The 18,594-nt window shown below is 46.5% G+C and overlaps 1 protein-coding gene across 1 annotated transcript in view; it reads left to right on the top strand.

Annotated features, from left to right (window-relative positions):
• Positions 1-18,594, top strand: part of LOC148818888 (transmembrane protein 132C) — a 68,501-nt gene that overhangs the window by 34,912 nt on the left and 14,995 nt on the right. The window contains exon 5 of the mRNA XM_088935936.1: positions 3,316-3,459. Coding sequence (XP_088792062.1) covers positions 3,316-3,459 — 144 coding nt within the window. The remainder of the gene's footprint in view (positions 1-3,315; positions 3,460-18,594) is intronic.

Here is an 18,594-nt window from a genome sequence, read left to right as displayed (position 1 = left end):
TCTGCCTTATCTTGATATGGTTTCATTTTTAAAAAATGACATCTCTGAGTTAGCGATTCGATCAATATTACTGTCTAAATCTGTAAGACTCAGGCATGCAGAACATGCACAAGCATTATCTCTGCTTCTGGCTCTAAAAGCCATTTCCTGTATTGAAATACATTGCAAATGATTTAAATAATGTTAACAGAATGTGTATCCCTGCTGGTGAATCAGTAGATTTGCAACTGGCTTTGTATGGTGTCACTGGGAAGCTGAGTTAAAGATAGCTTCCTTTCTGTAGTGTCCCCAGAAACAGATGTTGGCATCTGACCCATTAAGAAATGATCATTTTGTGGGTGTTTGAAGCAGTCCTACATGCCTGTGTATTCAAGACATTATAAAAAATTCAACTTTGCTGAAATTACAAATTGCACAGTTACATCGCTGCTGAAAATGAGCCTGATCGTCACCTGATATGTAATATCCTCCTGTTACCTTGCAAGTGCATTTGAATTACATGATTGCTGGTGCTTAATTACGTTTAGGATGTCTGCTCCACAGTTGTAAAAGAAGCAAGCCCAGCCCCTGTGCAGTGGTAATAATCCTAATGGTTGCTGAGCTGTACTGTAGCATCTTTACAGTCAGCTGTAAAGTCAGCAATAACTGGCTTTAATGTGTCACTCAAGGTATGAAGTGGTTAATGTGGCCCCAGTGCATCTATTCCACATAGAAATCACGGCACTTGCTAGAACAGGCAATGAAATGCTTTCAGTAATGCACAGTGAAGAGGGTATTGTTTTAATTTCAACCCTTCAGTCATAATTAGACTTACGCAGTATATTTATTTTAGATCGTTGTAGATGCTGGGATAATGATTTTTCGGTGTTTCTCTCTGCTTCAGAAAGCAGAACGCCCAGTCTGAGCGTTGTCTTCTGTGGCTGATCACACCGGTACGCGGCCACGGATCTTTGCAGTGGAAGTGAACCGCCAAAGCTGAGAGATGGCCAACTGTTGCCAGCAATTAAAGGTTGCAAATGAAGTATTAATCAGCGCTGGCTGTGGCCCAAGCCGTGAGAGGGGGCCCGAGCGAGCGAGATCACAGCTTGCTTCTCCTGGTGCAGTTGGGGTACACGTGTCACGCTGCCGACAGCAATGGATCACACCTTTTGAAACCAGCCCACGTCACTCCGCCGCCCAGGTTGCTAATGTGACAGGAAGGCAGGCAGGGGGGCTCAGCAGTTAGAGAAATAGGGTTGAAAACAAAGACTCTCAAAACGTACACCATGTAACATGCATTACATTTGCCCCACTCCTAAAAATATAAAATATTAATCGTGTTAAGTAAAAAAAACTAATGGAAGAGGGACATGAAAATGAGCAGAATTTGGAGAAAGGAAAAGGTTGTGTTTCTTCTTTCTGCTTTTCAGCGTGGAGTTAACCTTCGCTTGTTGCTGTGCAGCAGGGACACAATCTGTGCACAACTGTGCGCAAGCAAAGCACAGTGACCTCATGCTTAACGTGGTGAGCTCATGCCAGAACATGCTCTGACCTCACACTGAGCCCTCTGACCTCTTGTTGAGCACTCTGACCTCACACCGAGGACTCTGACCTCACATTGCACACTCTGACCTCACATTGAGCACTCTGAGCTCATGCTGAGCACTCTGACCTCACACTGAGGACTCTGACCTCACATTGCACACTCTGACCTCACCCAGAGCACCTTGACTTCAGACAGAGTACTCTGACCTCATGCTGAGCACGCTGATCTCACATTGAGCACCTTGATTTCAGAGAGAGCACTCTGACCTCACGTTGAGCACTCTGATCTCACACTGAGGACTCTGACCTCACATTGCACACTCTGACCTCACCCAGAGCACCTTGACTTCAGACAGAGTACTCTGACCTCATGTTGAGCACGCTGATCTCACATTGAGCACCTTGATTTCAGAGAGAGCACTCTGACCTCACGTTGAGCGCTCTGATCTCACACTGAGGACTCTGACCTCACATTGAGCACTCTGACCTCACATTGAGCACTCTGAGCTCATGCTAAGCACTCTGACCTCACGCTGGGCACTCTGACCTCATGCTGAGCACTCTGATCTCACACTGAGGACTCTGACCTCACATTGCACACTCTGACCTCACCCAGAGCACCTTGACTTCAGACAGAGTACTCTGACCTGATGCTGAGCACGCTGATCTCACGTTGAGCACCTTGACTTCGTAGAGAGCACTCTGACCTCGCACTGAGCACACTAACCTCACGCTGGGCACTCTGACCTCAGACGAGTACGAATTCAGAAGGCAGTGTTTACCCTCCGCTGGTCCGCCACTATTCACACGTCAGTTAGCAGCGTGTTGCATCGTGTCATTCTTCACGTCTGCTCCTCATACTTGTCTTCCTCTCACTCCTCGACACCATCACTCCTTAAAAACACAAGCATGGGCCATCACCGTCTGCAGCGCCAACAGGCAGTGAGTTCCTCGTTAGCATCATGTAGATGACTGCATTTCGGGGGTTTTTAAAAAGCCAGCAGTTAAAGAAAAATAAACAAAAGCGCTGTCTGCCTTGCCTTTGGCACCCCGTCATGCCTTTGTATAGGGTAACGAGAGAAGTAATTAAGACATGCCTTTACTGCGCGTAATCTGTGCATTTATTTTTAGAACGATTCTGCTCTGTTACAGTTTACACCCTTTCCGATTAATGGCGCTTTCATGCTTTCGTCTTTACCGTGCCTGCAAAAGAATATCTGATATATTTTATTAAGCGCAGCGTAACGGATGTTCTTCTTTGTCGGCTAAACACCGTTGAGTTCTGCCCAGAAGCCGCTGTGATTGATGAGGAATTTGTCTTGCAAACTGACTTGTCTTGGATGTACAGTGTGAAAAGCCAGAAATCTCCAAGGGAGAGTTCAAGTGCACAGCCGGACCAAAGGGGGGCTCAGTGTGAACAGTCTGAGGTGCTCGGTGCGCCCCCCCAGTGTCAGAGTTCAGTACGTACAGGCCTGTACCTGTACCTGAATACAGACCTGTGCCTGCTGTTCAGAATTAAGAATCCCAGTGAATCCAAATTTTTACTGAACCTTGAATTTCCTATCCTGACCGTTTCAGTCATGGCAGGAGTTTTTTCTGTAAATTGCATTTTCAGTTTATATCTTTTTTGAATCATTTTTTGCTTTTTATCCATGCTGAGCCGTTGGCTTTGCAGAGGGTGACTGGTGGCTTTCCCAGAATGCCCGGGAGAGAAGGGCTCCGCCCGGCACGTTCCGCTGCTGGTGAATGAAGCCCACCAATGTGTGTGTGTGTCTGCTCTGTGTGTTCCAGGACACCGAAGTTCTGAACACGGCCATTCTGACGGGGCGGCTGGTGACCGTGCCGGTCAAGGTGGTGACCGTGGAGAGGGATGGCACGGTCAGGGAAGTGGAGGACGCGCCTGCCTGCAGGTCCACGGACGAGGACGTCATCAAGGTACGGTCCGACAGCACCATGTAGTGCCAGTCCGGCCCGGCTCACGCAGGAGCCCAGTTCCCAACTCCCAGTCCCAGCCAGTCCGGCCCGGCTCACGCGGGAGCCCAGTTCCCAACTCCCAGTCCCAATTCCCAACTCCCAACTCCCAGTCCCAGCCAGTCTGGCCCGGTTCACGCAGGAGCCCAATTCCCAATTCCCAGTCCCAGCCAGTCCGGCCCGGCTCACACAGGAGCCCAATTCCCAACTCCCAGTCCCAATTCCCAACTCCCAACTCCCAGTCCCAGCCAGTCCGGCCCGGCTCACGCAGGAGCCCAGTTCCCAACTCCCAGTCCCAATTCCCAACTCCCAACTCCCAGTCCCAGCCAGTCCGGCCCGGCTCACGCAGGAGCCCAATTCCTTTTAACAGGATTGTTCCTGGCTCTGGCATTTAGAAATAAAGGGATGTGAATTTCAAAATTGTGCAGAAATGTGCAATTTTTTTTTTATCAGTGTCGCAAGCTTAACCCTCCATCTGAAAGATTGCAAACAAGAGCAGGCCGTTCACCCCTCCTGCCCTGTGTGATTGCCAGTAGCCAATCCGTCTCCTTGATGGGAGCCAGGTGATGGGCTTGGGCAGCCTTGCTAGACAGCTGGTTCCAGATCCTCTCAGTGCTACATGGAGGAAAAAGCACCTCTGCATATGGAGCCCCCTTCTCCATAGTTTCCCCTCATATCCCCCAATTCTCTCATTGCTACACCACTGAGAGACAGAGCCCTCTGGAAGCGAAGTGCTGTGCTGCAGGCCCGGAGTTCCCCAGCAGTCCAGGAGGAGCCCGGCTGAGACGGGTGAGATGAACCCCACAGTGAGGCGTGGTGCAGCACCGCTGTTTCCTGCGCGGGCCCTGCACAAGGCAGGGGGTCCGCAGCCGGCTCCCCTGTCTCACCAGTCACAACAGCCTTGTCCATCCCAGCGTAAGAGCTGACCCCCAGTCAACGCAATGAAAAAAGATTGTTGTGCAGCAGTAATGAAGTAAAACTACCTACTGGAGTTTATACGATTTCTCAAATTGATATTTTGTGTGTGGATATTGTCAATAATACGAATTATTATTAGTAGTAATATTATTATAATATCTTTAAACTTTTCAACTTTGTAATGCAGCTGGTAAGAAACTGTAGTGATATTATTGATTTCATGCAGAAGTACCAAAATGTGACCTAAAGAGACTTGAGGTTTCACATTTTGTAAATACAAGCTGTGCCTCCGACGATGAAGGGGGTGATATTTACTTGTGCCTGTGCTTACTGTCCCTCCATGCATGATAATCTTTCTAGAAGTCACTGAAACAGAGCGTTCTCGTGCCGGAGGAACATACTCACAGTCTCGGGGAAATGAAATTGAGGTCACTTATAACAGATTGGTTTAGTTCATAACTCAGTTGCAGGCTGAAATTGCAATTCAACATTTCCATAATTTGATTTATGGATGGGGTTGTTGTTTTATCATTATTACTTTCTTCCTAATAAACAGAAGATAATAACGTGTAGAAACCAAATGTAGTTTTTTTTTTGGTAACAAAAGCCTTCTATTACCTTAAGCTTTATAAATGAGTTTTCTATTACATGAATCAGTTTCCTTGATATAAATTCAGTCGTTTTCCCTTGTTGGGGAAGAGCAGATGAACTCTTCTTATCTTCATCCTTTGGCTTCAAGTAAATTACACTTAAAAATTTGCGCCAATACATTTTTTCAAATGATTTTGTTGCTGAATTTCAAAATGTACTGGTAACATTACTATTCTGTATCATATTAAACAGTCCCAATTAAGCTTTATAGGACCCTCTCATGAAAACACAGACTTATTACAGCACGTGTTTTAACAGAATGAATAGAAATAGAAATACTGTACATGAAGCGAAGATGTATAGAAAAAAACGCACACAGCTCAGAATGACAACTATCAGAGGTGGAAAAAAAGGTTTTCAGGGAGCTGGAGACGAGTTCTGGGGATGTAAAGATCTTTGTGTACAGCTCGGTCCAGGGGATTTCAGATCCGATCTGGAAATGTCCCCCCAGCTCCTCACCTGCAGCTGTTTCCCGGGAAGCTGCAGACGTTGAAGGCCAGGGTCAGGTGATCCTGGCCTCTCGGGGGGCTCTCCGTGCTCTGGTGTGAATCCCTGTCAGTTCCGCTCGGGATAATAAGTTGTGTTCCTTCCCGGGAGGAGACGGTGCTGGAGAGGCAGCAGCTCCGATTATAAACCCTGCCCACAGCTTTGTTAAACTCCCGGATTAAAGGAAAGTAAGGCAGGTCAGACCGTTTATAAGGCAGCCAGCTTCTCCTGGCTGCAGTCTGTGAGAGCAGAACACCTACTGGTAGCAAACAAGAGGGAAGGGGTACACTTCTCCACGCTTCATGCAGTGTATAAAATAACAGAAATGTTAGATACGCTGAAGGGCTCTTCACCAAACACTGTGCCGTCTCCTTTTGTTGATGAAACCTTGACTGGGAAGAACACAGCCTGCTATGATATGATGGTCATCTATTGATAGTACTCAGGAGCCCAGGTTGAAGAAGGTTGCTGGTTCAAATCCCGCAGCCGGCAGAGGAATCCTACTCCGTTGGGCCCCTGAGCAAGGCCCTTCACCCCAACTGCTCCAGGGGTGCTGTACAATAGCTAACCCTGCGCTCTGACCCCAAGCTTCTCTCCCTGTTTGTGTGTCTCATGGAGAGCAAGCTGAGGTCTGCGAAAAGACGAATTCCTAATACAAGAAATTGTATAGGGCTAATAAAGCAACATTATTATTATAATTATTATTCATTGCCATAAAAAAATTGCTTGATCACGGTAACTAAAAGACAAACCAGATGTTCGTGAAGCCCGACACCACTACGAAAGCTTGTTTGTTGCGAGCTGTTTCCTAGCCCTTTATTCTGTGCAGAGGTAAGCAGTTTTCACCACTGTAAAACTATTATGCTGGAGTTAGGCCTGATGAGTTGAGAAAATAAAGTTAATTGAGAGAATCATGTAGCCTATTATCTAAATCCCTTGTTTAGCCCCATATTAGCAGTGCGCATGAGGGGGTGGCTGCTACACTGTAATTCGCTCTGAGGAGGAATTCAAGAATTCCTCTGTAGTTTTGTCCCTGGTTAATACATCCGAGAAAACAAGGAGGATTACAAGTTTATCCCGGAAATTTACTGTACTGATAAAATAACTGGGATGCCTGTATGTGATTGATACTCTCCTTTTAATTTGTGCCAAACCTGCAGGAGCGTTCAGAGGGGTGAGAGTGTTGATTGGGAAACCTCACCCCTAGCCATGTGCTGCACTGTGCTTTATTCTGCCAACAGACCTGCAGACTGGGCACTTCAGTCCAATCAGCTGTTCAGGATTCGACACCTGGAGGAGTTATTCTTACAAGTGAAGCAGAAATAAGCCGTGAGCTGATCCTTTAGCAGTGGAGATAGAGCAGGGGGTTTTAAAGTCCTGACTGAGGGGATGCTGGTGTGTGTTTCATCGTTGGCAATGGTGGAGTTGTGTGTTTTGTTGTGTGTTACCTTCATCAAGGACCGTTGACATGAAAGTGGGTTATTTATTAATATTTCATTCTGCAGCACAAACACATGCAATCTGCGCTCAATCTCACCACCGCCATGGCATAGCTGTGCTAATGATGAGAACTGGCTCAGAGTTGAGCACCTAGAGGAACGGAGAAAAATGAACTAATTATTCCCATTCATTCCCCAGCTGTCGCGGTTTCTTCCTTTAAAATGAGAGAGTCGTGTTGAGCCAGGATCGCTTCGAACGGTATTTTGTTCTCTCTGCATGTTGGAGAGCCTTGCTGGCTATACGACGTGGATCAAAAGCTTTAACTAAGCTCAACCCCACACACGCACACACACCTCCCACTGGTGTCACAGTGAAAACTGCCAAACATGTTTGTAACTGCCAGTCGCACCTATAACAGTCCACATGTTTGTCATTTACAAGAAATGGTCTAAACTGCAGCTTTTCTCATTATGTCATTACATTGCAGGCTGTATACATTTTTTACAGCTTTCTCTCCCCTTTGGCAGCACCTTCTAATAGAATTCAGCCATCTTACTGCAATTGCTACGGCCTAATGCAGCACAATTTATAGCACACCTATACTTGTACAGAATGAACTAATAACTCAGCACACTGATTGAGCTGTCTGGTGCAGATAAGTGGCACTGTCTGGGCTTGTTTAGTAGCATTGCAAAACAGCCTCAATGCACCCAGCTGAAGTGTAGGCCTACATTAGAACAGAAGAGACCCATTCCCCAAGCCTAATATTGTGATAATTTTCAAAACAGGATGTACAAATGGTGCTCTGTGAAATTATTCCCGTTCCCTCTGTAGGTGCACTTGTACAGTATATGAGAGAGTACATAAAAATATATCTGTGTTTGTGGAGTTTAAAACGCTTTATTGCTTCCAAGAGGATTGCGGTGTTGGAAAAGCAAGTGACAATCTAACTACAGTGTACAAACTTCCTCTTGGTGCCCCTCTCTTCTTCCTAATGAAGGAGAAGTGGCTCTGTTATGAGAGGGATAAATGAGAATTATTCAGCTGTAATTTGCTCTTGGTAATTGCTCTTTACAGACAGCAAGTCTCTGAAGACGTTCCTTCTGCCACAACGCCCACCGTTGCACAGAGAGCACAGAAACGCTCTGCTCACCAGATCCGAAAGCTTTTCTTGCAGTTGTTTCAGTTTGTGGCTCTTAATTTTCACATTTTTCAGATTTGAAAAGTTTTATTTGCATGGCCGATGAATAATTCATGTCGCCAAAGCAATAACAATTAGTAGAACATCTACTAACATTTAGGACATCATCATTATTATTATTATTATTATTATTATTATTATTATTACTCAAGAGGCTCTCTCTTCCATCTCTGGATCTGTATTTCTAAAGGCAGAGACGAGCTCACTAAGAGGACCATGTGAGCTGCAGAGTCCCATGCCATAAACCCATGTCTGTGCAGGAGATTACACAAAGCTTTTCTAGTAAAATCAAGAAGGTTATGCCTTTTTATTGCCAATACTTTATGATTAATGAACTTTTAGTGCTGATACTAAATTCACTTGGCCATTTCATCTTTCTTATTTCACGAGGATCATTAGTTTATTATACTTAGACAATATTTAGTGAGATACAGTATAATGCATAGCTGCTGGGCTTCAGCAGAGCACTGTTATTAATTGTTCCCCATGCTGGCGAGTCCTCCCCGATTCTATCACCTGTCCTGGATTCTCTCAGGAATTCACCCAGTGATCAGGTGTTGTTGAGTCCTGCTAATGTGCTGCATTTGCTTTTCTTGAAAGCAAATGAATCTATAGGAAGTTCTTGGGTCTTATTCTCTGGCTTCTCCATAGATAAGATAAGATCACTTTATTAGCCCTGTACAATTTCTTGCATTAGGAATTTGTCTTTTCGCAGACCCCAGCTTGCTCTCCATGAGACACACAGACGGGGAGAGAAGCTGGGGGTCAGAGCGCAGGGTCAGCCATTTATACGGCACCCCTGGAGCAGCTGGGGTTAAGGGCCTTGCTCAGGGGCCCAACGGAGTAGGATTCCTCTGCTGGCCGCGGGATACGAGCCAGCAACATTCCAGCCACAGGCGCAGATCCTTAGCCAGAGTGCCACCGCTCTGCCCCCAAACTTGGTCCCCCTAATGCAGTTTCTGTGGGCTTTACTCTTATGCAGAAAAGAAGGGACATTGAGACAAAGGACGTTGGACATGGGGATTTTGCCATTTCTTTTTTCTCCACCTGGGGTTCAGTGGAGTTTGCTCCCTTTCCAATTCCTTACAAATGTCGCGTTATTTCTCCTTGTTTCCAATGGGCCTCATTCTGTGAGAGCCTTCACTCCTCCGTCCCCAGCTCACCTGACACCATCCTTTCCAAAAGCTGGGACAGCTGGTTCCTGGATTCCTGGTTAATTGATGCCCTGTGGTTCAAACCGCAGGAGTTTGTGACCTCCTCTCATGCCCAGCTCTGAAGCAGAAAAAGAAATATACCCTTTTTTGTCCTTGGCATGAGAAAACTCATTTAAAGACCCTCACGACTTTTACACCTATGAATGGGCTTGTCATGCAGACTGACTGTGCCCTGATGTTCTAACCCTCATAAATGTTATAGGTGCTAATCAATAACTAATTACTCGGTAATTACTTTGTAATTCATTCACGTGCTCAGAGATGTGCGGTTCCTCCTGATCCCTCATCCCTTGGCTGTGGTCACTGCATTGTGATGGCCAGGCTTTTTAGAAAACTGTACACGTTGCTAGCAGAGCACTTCCCTCTGGGCCTTTGCCTGTGTTTGCACCTGTATCGTATAGATACCTTTAAGATCATAATTGCCTGCAGACGGCATGGGCCCTGACTTCCCTGTCACCTCCTCTCGGAATGACCCCTTCCTTCCTCGCCTGCCTCATCCGCAGAGATCCATTAGCCCTCTCCACGGTCACATGGCCTTGTCATTAGTTTTCAGGATGGGGTCCCGCTGTTCTTAGCGGCCAGAGCCTTTTGTCCGTCACCCCTGGGCGTTGAAAACCGCTGCATGGTTCGCTCCTGCTGGCTCTCGATTGACTGTCTGAAGGGTTTCGTTTTGTTCTCGAGGTGTCGACAAGAAATCAGAGAAAGTACGTTTTGAGGGATTCGTTTTGGGTTGTGTGGTCCCTTGAACTGTTGATTGTCCTGTTGCCCTGCTATCGGTAACGAACGCATTGTTTAGCTTGAATTTAAGCCATAAACCAGGCTTCTACTTTAAAAACGTCCTGAGATATTACCAAATGTTTGAGGGGACATCATTACAGACAGAAATTGCCTCTACAGATCTTTGGTGCAAAAAGGTTCAGCAGCTACAGTATGTGGTTCTGGATTACGTAAAATCGATTGAGTATTTTTTTTATCTGGGCTCTCCTTTTTGATTTAAACAACCTGCTGATGACATGCGAATCGCCTGGAGTACACCAGCCGCTTTGTTAGCAAGCTAAAAAGCTAGGTGGTTTTTAGGCATGGGTCCTGACACTTTTGAGACAGTGCTCCTATGTACGGGGAGGGTATCTGATGTGTGGGACACGACTCTGTCGGAATACAGCTGGCTTTGCTTGCACAACCACATGTTTCTGACTGGTCTAGTGATTGTTCTGGTGTAACACAGGAAAATCAAAGCTCCAGTGTTTATATCCTAGAGCTGTCACAGCGTTGTCTTACACCGAATCTCTACTACAGTAAATGGAGTTTTAATCAAAGGTCTGGGAGAGGGTCAAGCCCTCGTCTCACCTACCCTCCAACTGCCTAGGTATAAAAATCGTGCTGTTTGCTGATTCGGTGGCATGTTTTGCTGCTGGAGGACATTTTGGAGGAGCTGATTTTGTGCAGGGTTTGCTGGGGAACGAGACAGCCTCTTGTGTGTAAGTGTCCACCCTGTCCCCAGTGGTAGTGAGCCAACTGTGCACTGCCACACGGGGAGTCCTGGGCACAGTCAGTGACAGCGAATCCCCCAGGTTATACACCAAATGAAAAGACCACAGGATTCCAGACTGGTATTCGCTCATGTTAGTAAGCCCCTGGCACTAGTCAGTGCAGGTTTGAGCGTTTCGGGGGGCTCAGACTTCCCCCACATTTCCCGAGCAGGAGAAAAAAAGGCTTAGTCCTTTCTCTGATTTTGGACAGAATTATCAAGCAGTGGGTTTATCACCCTTTATGCTCCTGCTCTCAGCCCGTATGAGTCCGGTCCCTGAACTGCGATATCAGGAGGCAGTTCTCCAAGGCTCGGCCCTGTGCAGCTGGCACCGAGCCGTGACTTAACGGGCGTCACTGCAGCAGCAGGGGAACAAAATAAAAAAGGCCATAAACGCGCGCGTTAGAGAACATTTTTGTTCTAGTTCATAAATGTGAGGTGACAGGCTATATGATTAGCTCTGTGGATTTATAAAGAAACATTATTACTCTAACAAAATAAGAAAATAATAAGGTGGAGTGGAGAAAGCCAGGAGGAGGTGTGTAATAGAATCTGCCATTGACACAAATGTGAATTAGCGGAGGAGATTGCAGTAATGCAGGTTATGAAAGCCACCAGCTGCAGGTCTTAAACAGATCAGGGGGTTGCTGTCCTTGGAAGCCCCAGAGAGTTCTGCCTTGGAAAGAGGCTGAATCGCTCCATCTCCAGCCTTTCCGGAATCCTGGCATCTTGCTCCTGGCACTGAGATTTCGGACAGGGATCCAGATATCAGTCCTGTAGGAGGAGGATCGAAACTCCCTTTCTGATCACAATCCCATTCTCTTTGTCCTTCCCTGTTGGTAGCGCTGTTTGGAGCCCTGCTGCTCGACCGGTTTGTTCTGCTTAACTTTTGCAAATTGTCAGGTGGGACTCATTTTAATTATAATTAAGCACAGCTCTATAGCATTGGAAGATTTTCTCTTCAGCTCCGCACATGGCGATGATAGATTGTTTAATCATAATTAGTGGACACAGGGGCTGTAGTGTATCAGCACCTGGAATTTTAAAACCTGAGTTTTATGATAATGACTACCTGCGGTGTCTTTGGTTTTGCTGACAGAGAAAGTTTTCATCCCTTTTAATAACCAAGAGGAGCCATAAAAAAGTGAAGCGCTTGTAAACAATTTATTTTTGCAGTTAGTTTTGCGTTTCTTTACTAAGATCTTTGTAGTTAAAATCAAAGCATGCAAATTATAGTGATGCACATTATGCACATTTTTTTTGTTTTTGCTGGGTTCTATACTTTAACACTGATAGTCATTTTGGTAAGGACGCCCGTGTGTTCTCTCTCACTGGGATGCTGTCCTCAACAGTATTGGTCATTCGTGCTCCATACAAATGACTGCTGTGCCTGTCACACACTAGACAGTTAATGAGTCTGTGGCTTCAGAGTCTTACTCGTCCCACAACCATTAGGAAGTCTGGAGGGGTCATGTTTGATGAGGAGCTGGTATCTACCGCAGAGACCCCACAGCAGATACAGGGCTCTCCTTCTTGAGTACCTAGAAATGTCTCGGCAAAAAACAAGCAGGGGTGACCTTTCTCTCCTGCCCTCTCTTCCCTTGTATGTTTTGTTGTCCCTCACTGGCAGTTTTGTTCCACAACAGTGCTAACCGACTCCTCTTGCAGGCTGTGTCCCTGGCAGTCAGAGAAATAACAACCTTGTTCTTCGGAGTTCTGTTTTAAATAAATGTACCCCCTTCTGTGTTTCCTTCAGATGGGTGACACTTTGTCTTCTCCTGGTAGCTATTCTCTCGTCCCGTCCTGTCCCCCCCCCCCCCCATTTTCTGTCTGCCAATTTTTCCAGGTAATTTGACACTTGGACTGTGAAATGATTGGTCTTTTTCTGCTCTTGGCAGCATTTTGCATTGTCAGCTGAATAACGTGTGATTTATCATGGAGAGGAGACTAGGCCCTGCCATAGCTGGGGCTGTCCGCACTGTATCACGGAGAGAAGGATTTAATTCAGCCTTCAAGCTGCTAATCTTAGGGAATCCGAGTTTCTTCCGAATCGCAGCTTGGGAAAAAAAGATAGGTTACATTCTTCAACCTAATCGGTTAACTTATCTTTGTTATTTTGCAATCTCTTTACTGAGTTAATTCTGCAAATAATATTTCAGCTTTCTAAATGATTATTATCATAACAAAATCAGCTTTATGTTGCTTTTCAATTCTCCTGTTCTCCACTGACATTTTAACTGCGTGCCTTAAAAATGAAGAAATACCGCTATAGGGAAATATCCCATTCAGATTTTGATCTGTCTAGCTGGGTGCTGATCACACTGCTCCCACTTGACCCCTCCCTCCTTTGTGCACCAATCACTGGTGCATTATCCCGAGGCCCCGCCTCCAAGGAGAGCAAGGATGAGGTTTGGCAACAGCTGGTCTGAATCAGACTGGGGAACGCAGACAGGCACATCAGTTCCCAGCTGAACCTGTGGGTCAAATGCAGTCAACACTAGGACTAAGGGGCAGCAGTGACAGGCCAGACCTTAGCCGTCGTCATGGTGGCAGCATGTCGAGCAGGAGAAACACACCTGTCATTAGTTCACTTTGTGCACTTCTGTGGAAGAGTTTGCCCAGGATGCTGAGGGGAGGGTGGGAAGGCAGGGAGTGAAAATGAGTCCAAAGAGATGGAAATCCAGGCCACAATTTGGAAGTGTTTGGCGATCAGGGACATCTCGGATTCCCAAGTTGATGATTCAACATGACGATGCAAACAGAAGACAGGAGTTCTTTTGCTTCAAAGGGCTTCACTCCTGATCATTAAGATAAGATCAGATCACTTTATTAGTCATATACAATTTCTTGCATGAGGAATGTGTCTTTTCACAGACCCCAGCTTGCTCTCCATGAGACACACAGACAGGGAGAGAAGCTGGGGGTCCGAGCACAGGGTCAGCCATTTATACGGCGCCCCTGAAGCAGCTGGGGTTAAGGGCCTTGCTCAGGGGCCCAATGGTAGTAGGATTCCTCTGCCAGCCGCGGGATTCAAACCGGCAACCTCCCAGCCACAGGCACAGCTCCTTAGCCACAGAGCCACCGATCCGCCCCCATCAGAGTTCACTTCCTTCGCTTTCGTGGAACCGTTTGCCCAGGATGCTGATGGCCTCAGCACCTGTCTCCGGATGAGGAGTGTGGTGTGCTGTTTGTGAACCGAGTTACAGAGCTGTGTTGGGTGTTTGGGAAGCCTGGAATATTTTCTGTCTTTCTTTAGTGATTTTTCCAGGCTAGCATCTGCTGAAAAGCTTTTTCTTTTCTGTTGTTTTTTTTTTTGGTGCTTCCTTATTTTGACCAAATTCTGCCATTTATATCTGATCATTATTTAAGCTATTTTAAGCCACGATACATAGTTCCAGATGACGGTTTATCTCGTCTGTCTGGTTTATCTGTCAGCTCTTGAATGAATAACGGTAGTTTGACTGCTAGTTGGGTTTCACACTTATTGCTTGCATTCACTCCATGTTTTCTTCCAAGACATACAGAGAGAGAGAGAGAGAGACAGACAGAGATTTTTTGTGTCTCTCCAAATCCATTATTCAGCTGTTTTGCATTGGCACAGAGGGCGTTTTGAAGAAGGGTGTTCTGTTGGATACAAACACAACTTTTCTCATATAAATAGCAGCTGAGAATGGAAAGCGACACGGGTGGGCAGATGAACAGATGTTGCCTTCATTAGCAAGAAAAGGAATAGTGCATTGTGTTAGAAATTACCTACAACAATGACAGTGACTTGTATCACTGGCGACTGTCACCTAAGACGATTCAATTAATCTGCTGCGTCATTGATCAGATTCATGTTTTGTCAGACTTTCATTTGCTCCTGGAGTTGATTAAGTCAGGCCAGAAGGAGACAAGAACACACACCCAAGACAGGGTAAGGGCTGAGCTCTCGCTGCCTTGCAGAACACAGTCAGCTGCTTCACCCCATGAACAGGAGCTCAGCGGGGTCTGTGACTGCCGGCACAGAAACGCTAGGTGTCCTCCAGGTCCTAGCGATGTCCTGATGTCCGCCGCCGGCCCTGCTCCTGTCTTGAATTCCCAGCTGAGGCCAAGCGCTGGACCGGGCCTCACAAGATACAGGCGTCGGGCCGATAGGGTGATGATCCCGAGTCACGTTCGAGCGCTGTTTCCCTTGACCTGCCGCCCCCCCCACCCGGCAAGCTGCAATTTCTCCTAACGACAAACCCCCCCTTTCACCTCTTACCCTTCGTGGACAACAGCTGCCTTCGACTCACCGGTCAGAGGAGCAGCCCTCGTCCCAGGAGGCCCTGCAGAAGTGCCACCTGCAAGTGCTCCTGCACGAGAGAGGGACCGCTCCGGCTCTCCTGCAGCAGGGCAGACTAACGATGCCGTCGCCTCCCACGAGATCCCTTCCCATCAGCCCTCAAAACTGACCAAAAACCCTGAATAGACCTAATTAAGCAAAGAAGGGAGCAAATAAAACATTCCCATCAGACTGAAGAAAGGAAAAGCTAACAGGAAGGAACCGAAGAGGAAGCAGGCCCTTTTTTGTGTTGTGGAGGTTGAAGACTCATTGATGGCGCTGTTATCAGATTGCAGTCAGTGTGCTCGTAATTCCAAAAATGAGAAACACTGTAATTAAATTCTGAATGCGGGATTCAATTTTATTCGATTTGGATGTTCAGCGCTTTTTAAAAAGGATTGCTTAATCTCATATCAGCCTCCAAATTACTCATAATAGCTCTTCAGAATGATTCATCAAGCTTTTTTATTTGGAAGCACTTGTCAGGGACTTGCTACAAAGAGCTAGATGGGGTGGGGGGGGGGGGGGGGGGCTTCAGCGGTTTTTTTAAATTCCGTCTTCAAAAGGAAAAAAAAAAGCCAAAAACTCATCACGAACCTGAAGATATTCCAGGGTTGTTTATTTTCTTCCCCGCAATTCCCTCAGTGCTCTCTCGAAACCACACCATCTGGGATACAAACATCTGTTCTCTCCGGCAAGGAGTGAAGGCCGATAGATTATAGCGCTCGTCCCGGACAAGCTGGCAGAAGGCGTCTCCAGTGACGCACCCGGGTGAAATGGCGGCCCAGTCTCACACGCAGGGTGACCAAAGTGTGTTGCTCAGATCGTAGCTGCCCTGTCGTGCTGTAGTTAGGACCCTACTGTCACGATCGCTACTCCTCCTCTTAAGGGCGCTCCAGCCCTTCCTCGTTCTGTCCCATTCCCCACACCTGTTCCTTATTCCAGCCCCTTTTCAGTTCCACCTTAAAAGCCAGACGCAGACGTCACTCGAGGCTCTTCATTGAATCCTGTTTCGTGAGAGCCCGGGTCCTGCTGCGTCTGGCTCTTCTGTTCCTGATCCCCCCCGCCGGTTCCGACCCGGTTCCTGTGTTTTAACCCCCGGATGGATCGCCTGGCTATGGACTCTCGCTTCTGTCTTGGATTACCTGTTTGGACTTTTACATGGATTGTTCGCCCCAGAATTACTACCCCTGGACACCTGCACCCCTTGGACACGCCCCCTGTCTCCATACCCTCTCCTGCATGGCTTTTTCCCCAGTGTTTCCTCACTAATCCGGATCATGTCGTCTGCACAGGGCCCGGAAAGAGCTGTTCGTGACACCTACAAGAACAACACCCCAGTACTCCAGCAGTGACAGAAGGCAAAACCATCTGTGACTGGTTTGAAGAGCCACTGTCTTGCACCCTCAGTGAAGTTGGCCTGTGACTGGCCGTGGGCTGCTGGCCCATGTACTTCACAGAGCTCTCGGGTGCAGAGCCCACACCAGCACTGAAGTCATCTTGCTTTAGTGCTGGTGTCCAGTGCCAGGTATTCCCATTCTCTTAACAACATACTGTACTGGTCCGGGACAGTCCTACACTGTGAGTCCTGATACTGGGCTCTGGTGATGCCCTGCAACATTAATCCAAGTAGACATTCAGATCAATACTTTTTATAGAATTATACATGACCTACTGTGTATAATATAAGATATACGATATTATTACTATTAATTATATATGAATCTAATAAAAAATATATGTAATAGAAGATTTATATTATGTAAAATTCCTAAATGGTGGCTCTGCAGCTGTAATGAACTAAACATTACCTTTGTAAATTCAAAGGGATGTGAGATCAAGGCCTTCATTCTGACAGTAGTAAATCTACGACCCATCTGTATTAATGATGACTTATTCCTGTTGGTTTAAAATGTGCAATAGCGGGATGTAATGCGTTGAAATATGCAGCTTTTGATCTTTTTCACTCTTCCTCCTTATCTAATTGGCTGAGACAAGGTCAAATGTCTGTATAATTAATGAATTAAATTCTGGCTGGGAAAAGCGACTTTTCAGTCATAGCTGAGCCCTCCAGTTACATACAGACTTCAATTTTTTCCATTACTTGCGCCTCATGTTCTCTTGTATTAGAAAGGAACTGCAGGCAGCCAGACTGATAAGTCTGATTTTAAATACTTTTTTTTTTTGTAGTAAAGATATTAAAAAGCCAATGATCCGGCATGTTGGGGAAGAATAAGAAAAGATCTTTTCCTCGCGATGAAGATTTTTCAAGGCCAGTAAATTGTACAGCGTCGCGAGCTTCCTCATCTGAATTCTGAGTAAACCACTGTGGGAACATGACCTTGCCCACTGGCACAGGCTGTGCCACACTAGCGGTGTCTAAAAGTGAATCTGACCGTGTTTCAGCAGAGCTCTAAATAGCAGGCAAGTAAGTCCTGCTCCTTCTCTGACCCGACTGTGCTAATGCACAGCTTTCATGCTGCAGGCTTACATACTGGTCCACTTTGCAATTTGCTGTGATTTTCTTCGTGACTTTTCCTGAGTCATTAGAGAACGCGGTACGTCTGCAGTGTGCAGTAGTTGTTAGGGCTCTGAATCATGTGTTAGATCTCCCATTGCAGGCACTGCTGCTGTGTCCTTGGGCAAGCTGCTACAGTCCAGCCAGCTGTATAAATGGGTACTAGATTTCCAGAATTATTGTGGCAGGAGGGGGTGGGGGGGGGGGGGGTAGCCTGCAATTAACTATGGACACATCTCTGTGGGGTGGGCCTCTTGTACATTCCCTGTGTTTAGCGTTTTAGAAGAGGCACTGGCTTCAGCGAGTCTGTAAACTTGTGAAGGACTCTTTTTTTTTTAAGGATTGCAGTTCTCGACTGCAGTGGGGAAAGATACAGTCTGATCCGTGAGATTAATAAACAGCCCGTCACCCCAGTTAGTAGAGCTCACTGAACTCTGCGGTCAAGACACAGCCTTAAGCCACTCTGCTTTATCCCATAGCGGCTTAAACATGTGTCCTGCCTCGCAGAAACTGACCCTCAGTTCCCGGGCAGATGCACGGTGCAATATTGAGTGAAGTGCTTTCTTGCCACTTACAAATGACTGATATCAAGTAAATTGATTGGCAAGGCATTTATTGAATGAGGAGGAAAGAAAGGCTTATGCTCTTGCCTGTAACATTTCTGTAAACACGTTCCTATTGATTGGTACAAGGAGTCTAAGTGCTGCAGGGATGAGATGGTGAAAGGAAAGCTTGATTTTTATTTTTAATTTCAAAGGGGCTTCATACAACCTCAGCCAACCCTCACCGTTCAGCCTAATCTCCGCAACAGACACATTTCTCATTTCATCTTCCCGG

Source organism: Atractosteus spatula, chromosome 17 (genome assembly GCF_055471065.1).
Source record: "Atractosteus spatula isolate fAtrSpa1 chromosome 17, fAtrSpa1.hap1, whole genome shotgun sequence".
In the NCBI taxonomy this organism is placed as follows: domain Eukaryota; kingdom Metazoa; phylum Chordata; class Actinopteri; order Semionotiformes; family Lepisosteidae; genus Atractosteus; species Atractosteus spatula.
This window is presented reverse-complemented; position numbering and strand designations above follow the sequence as displayed.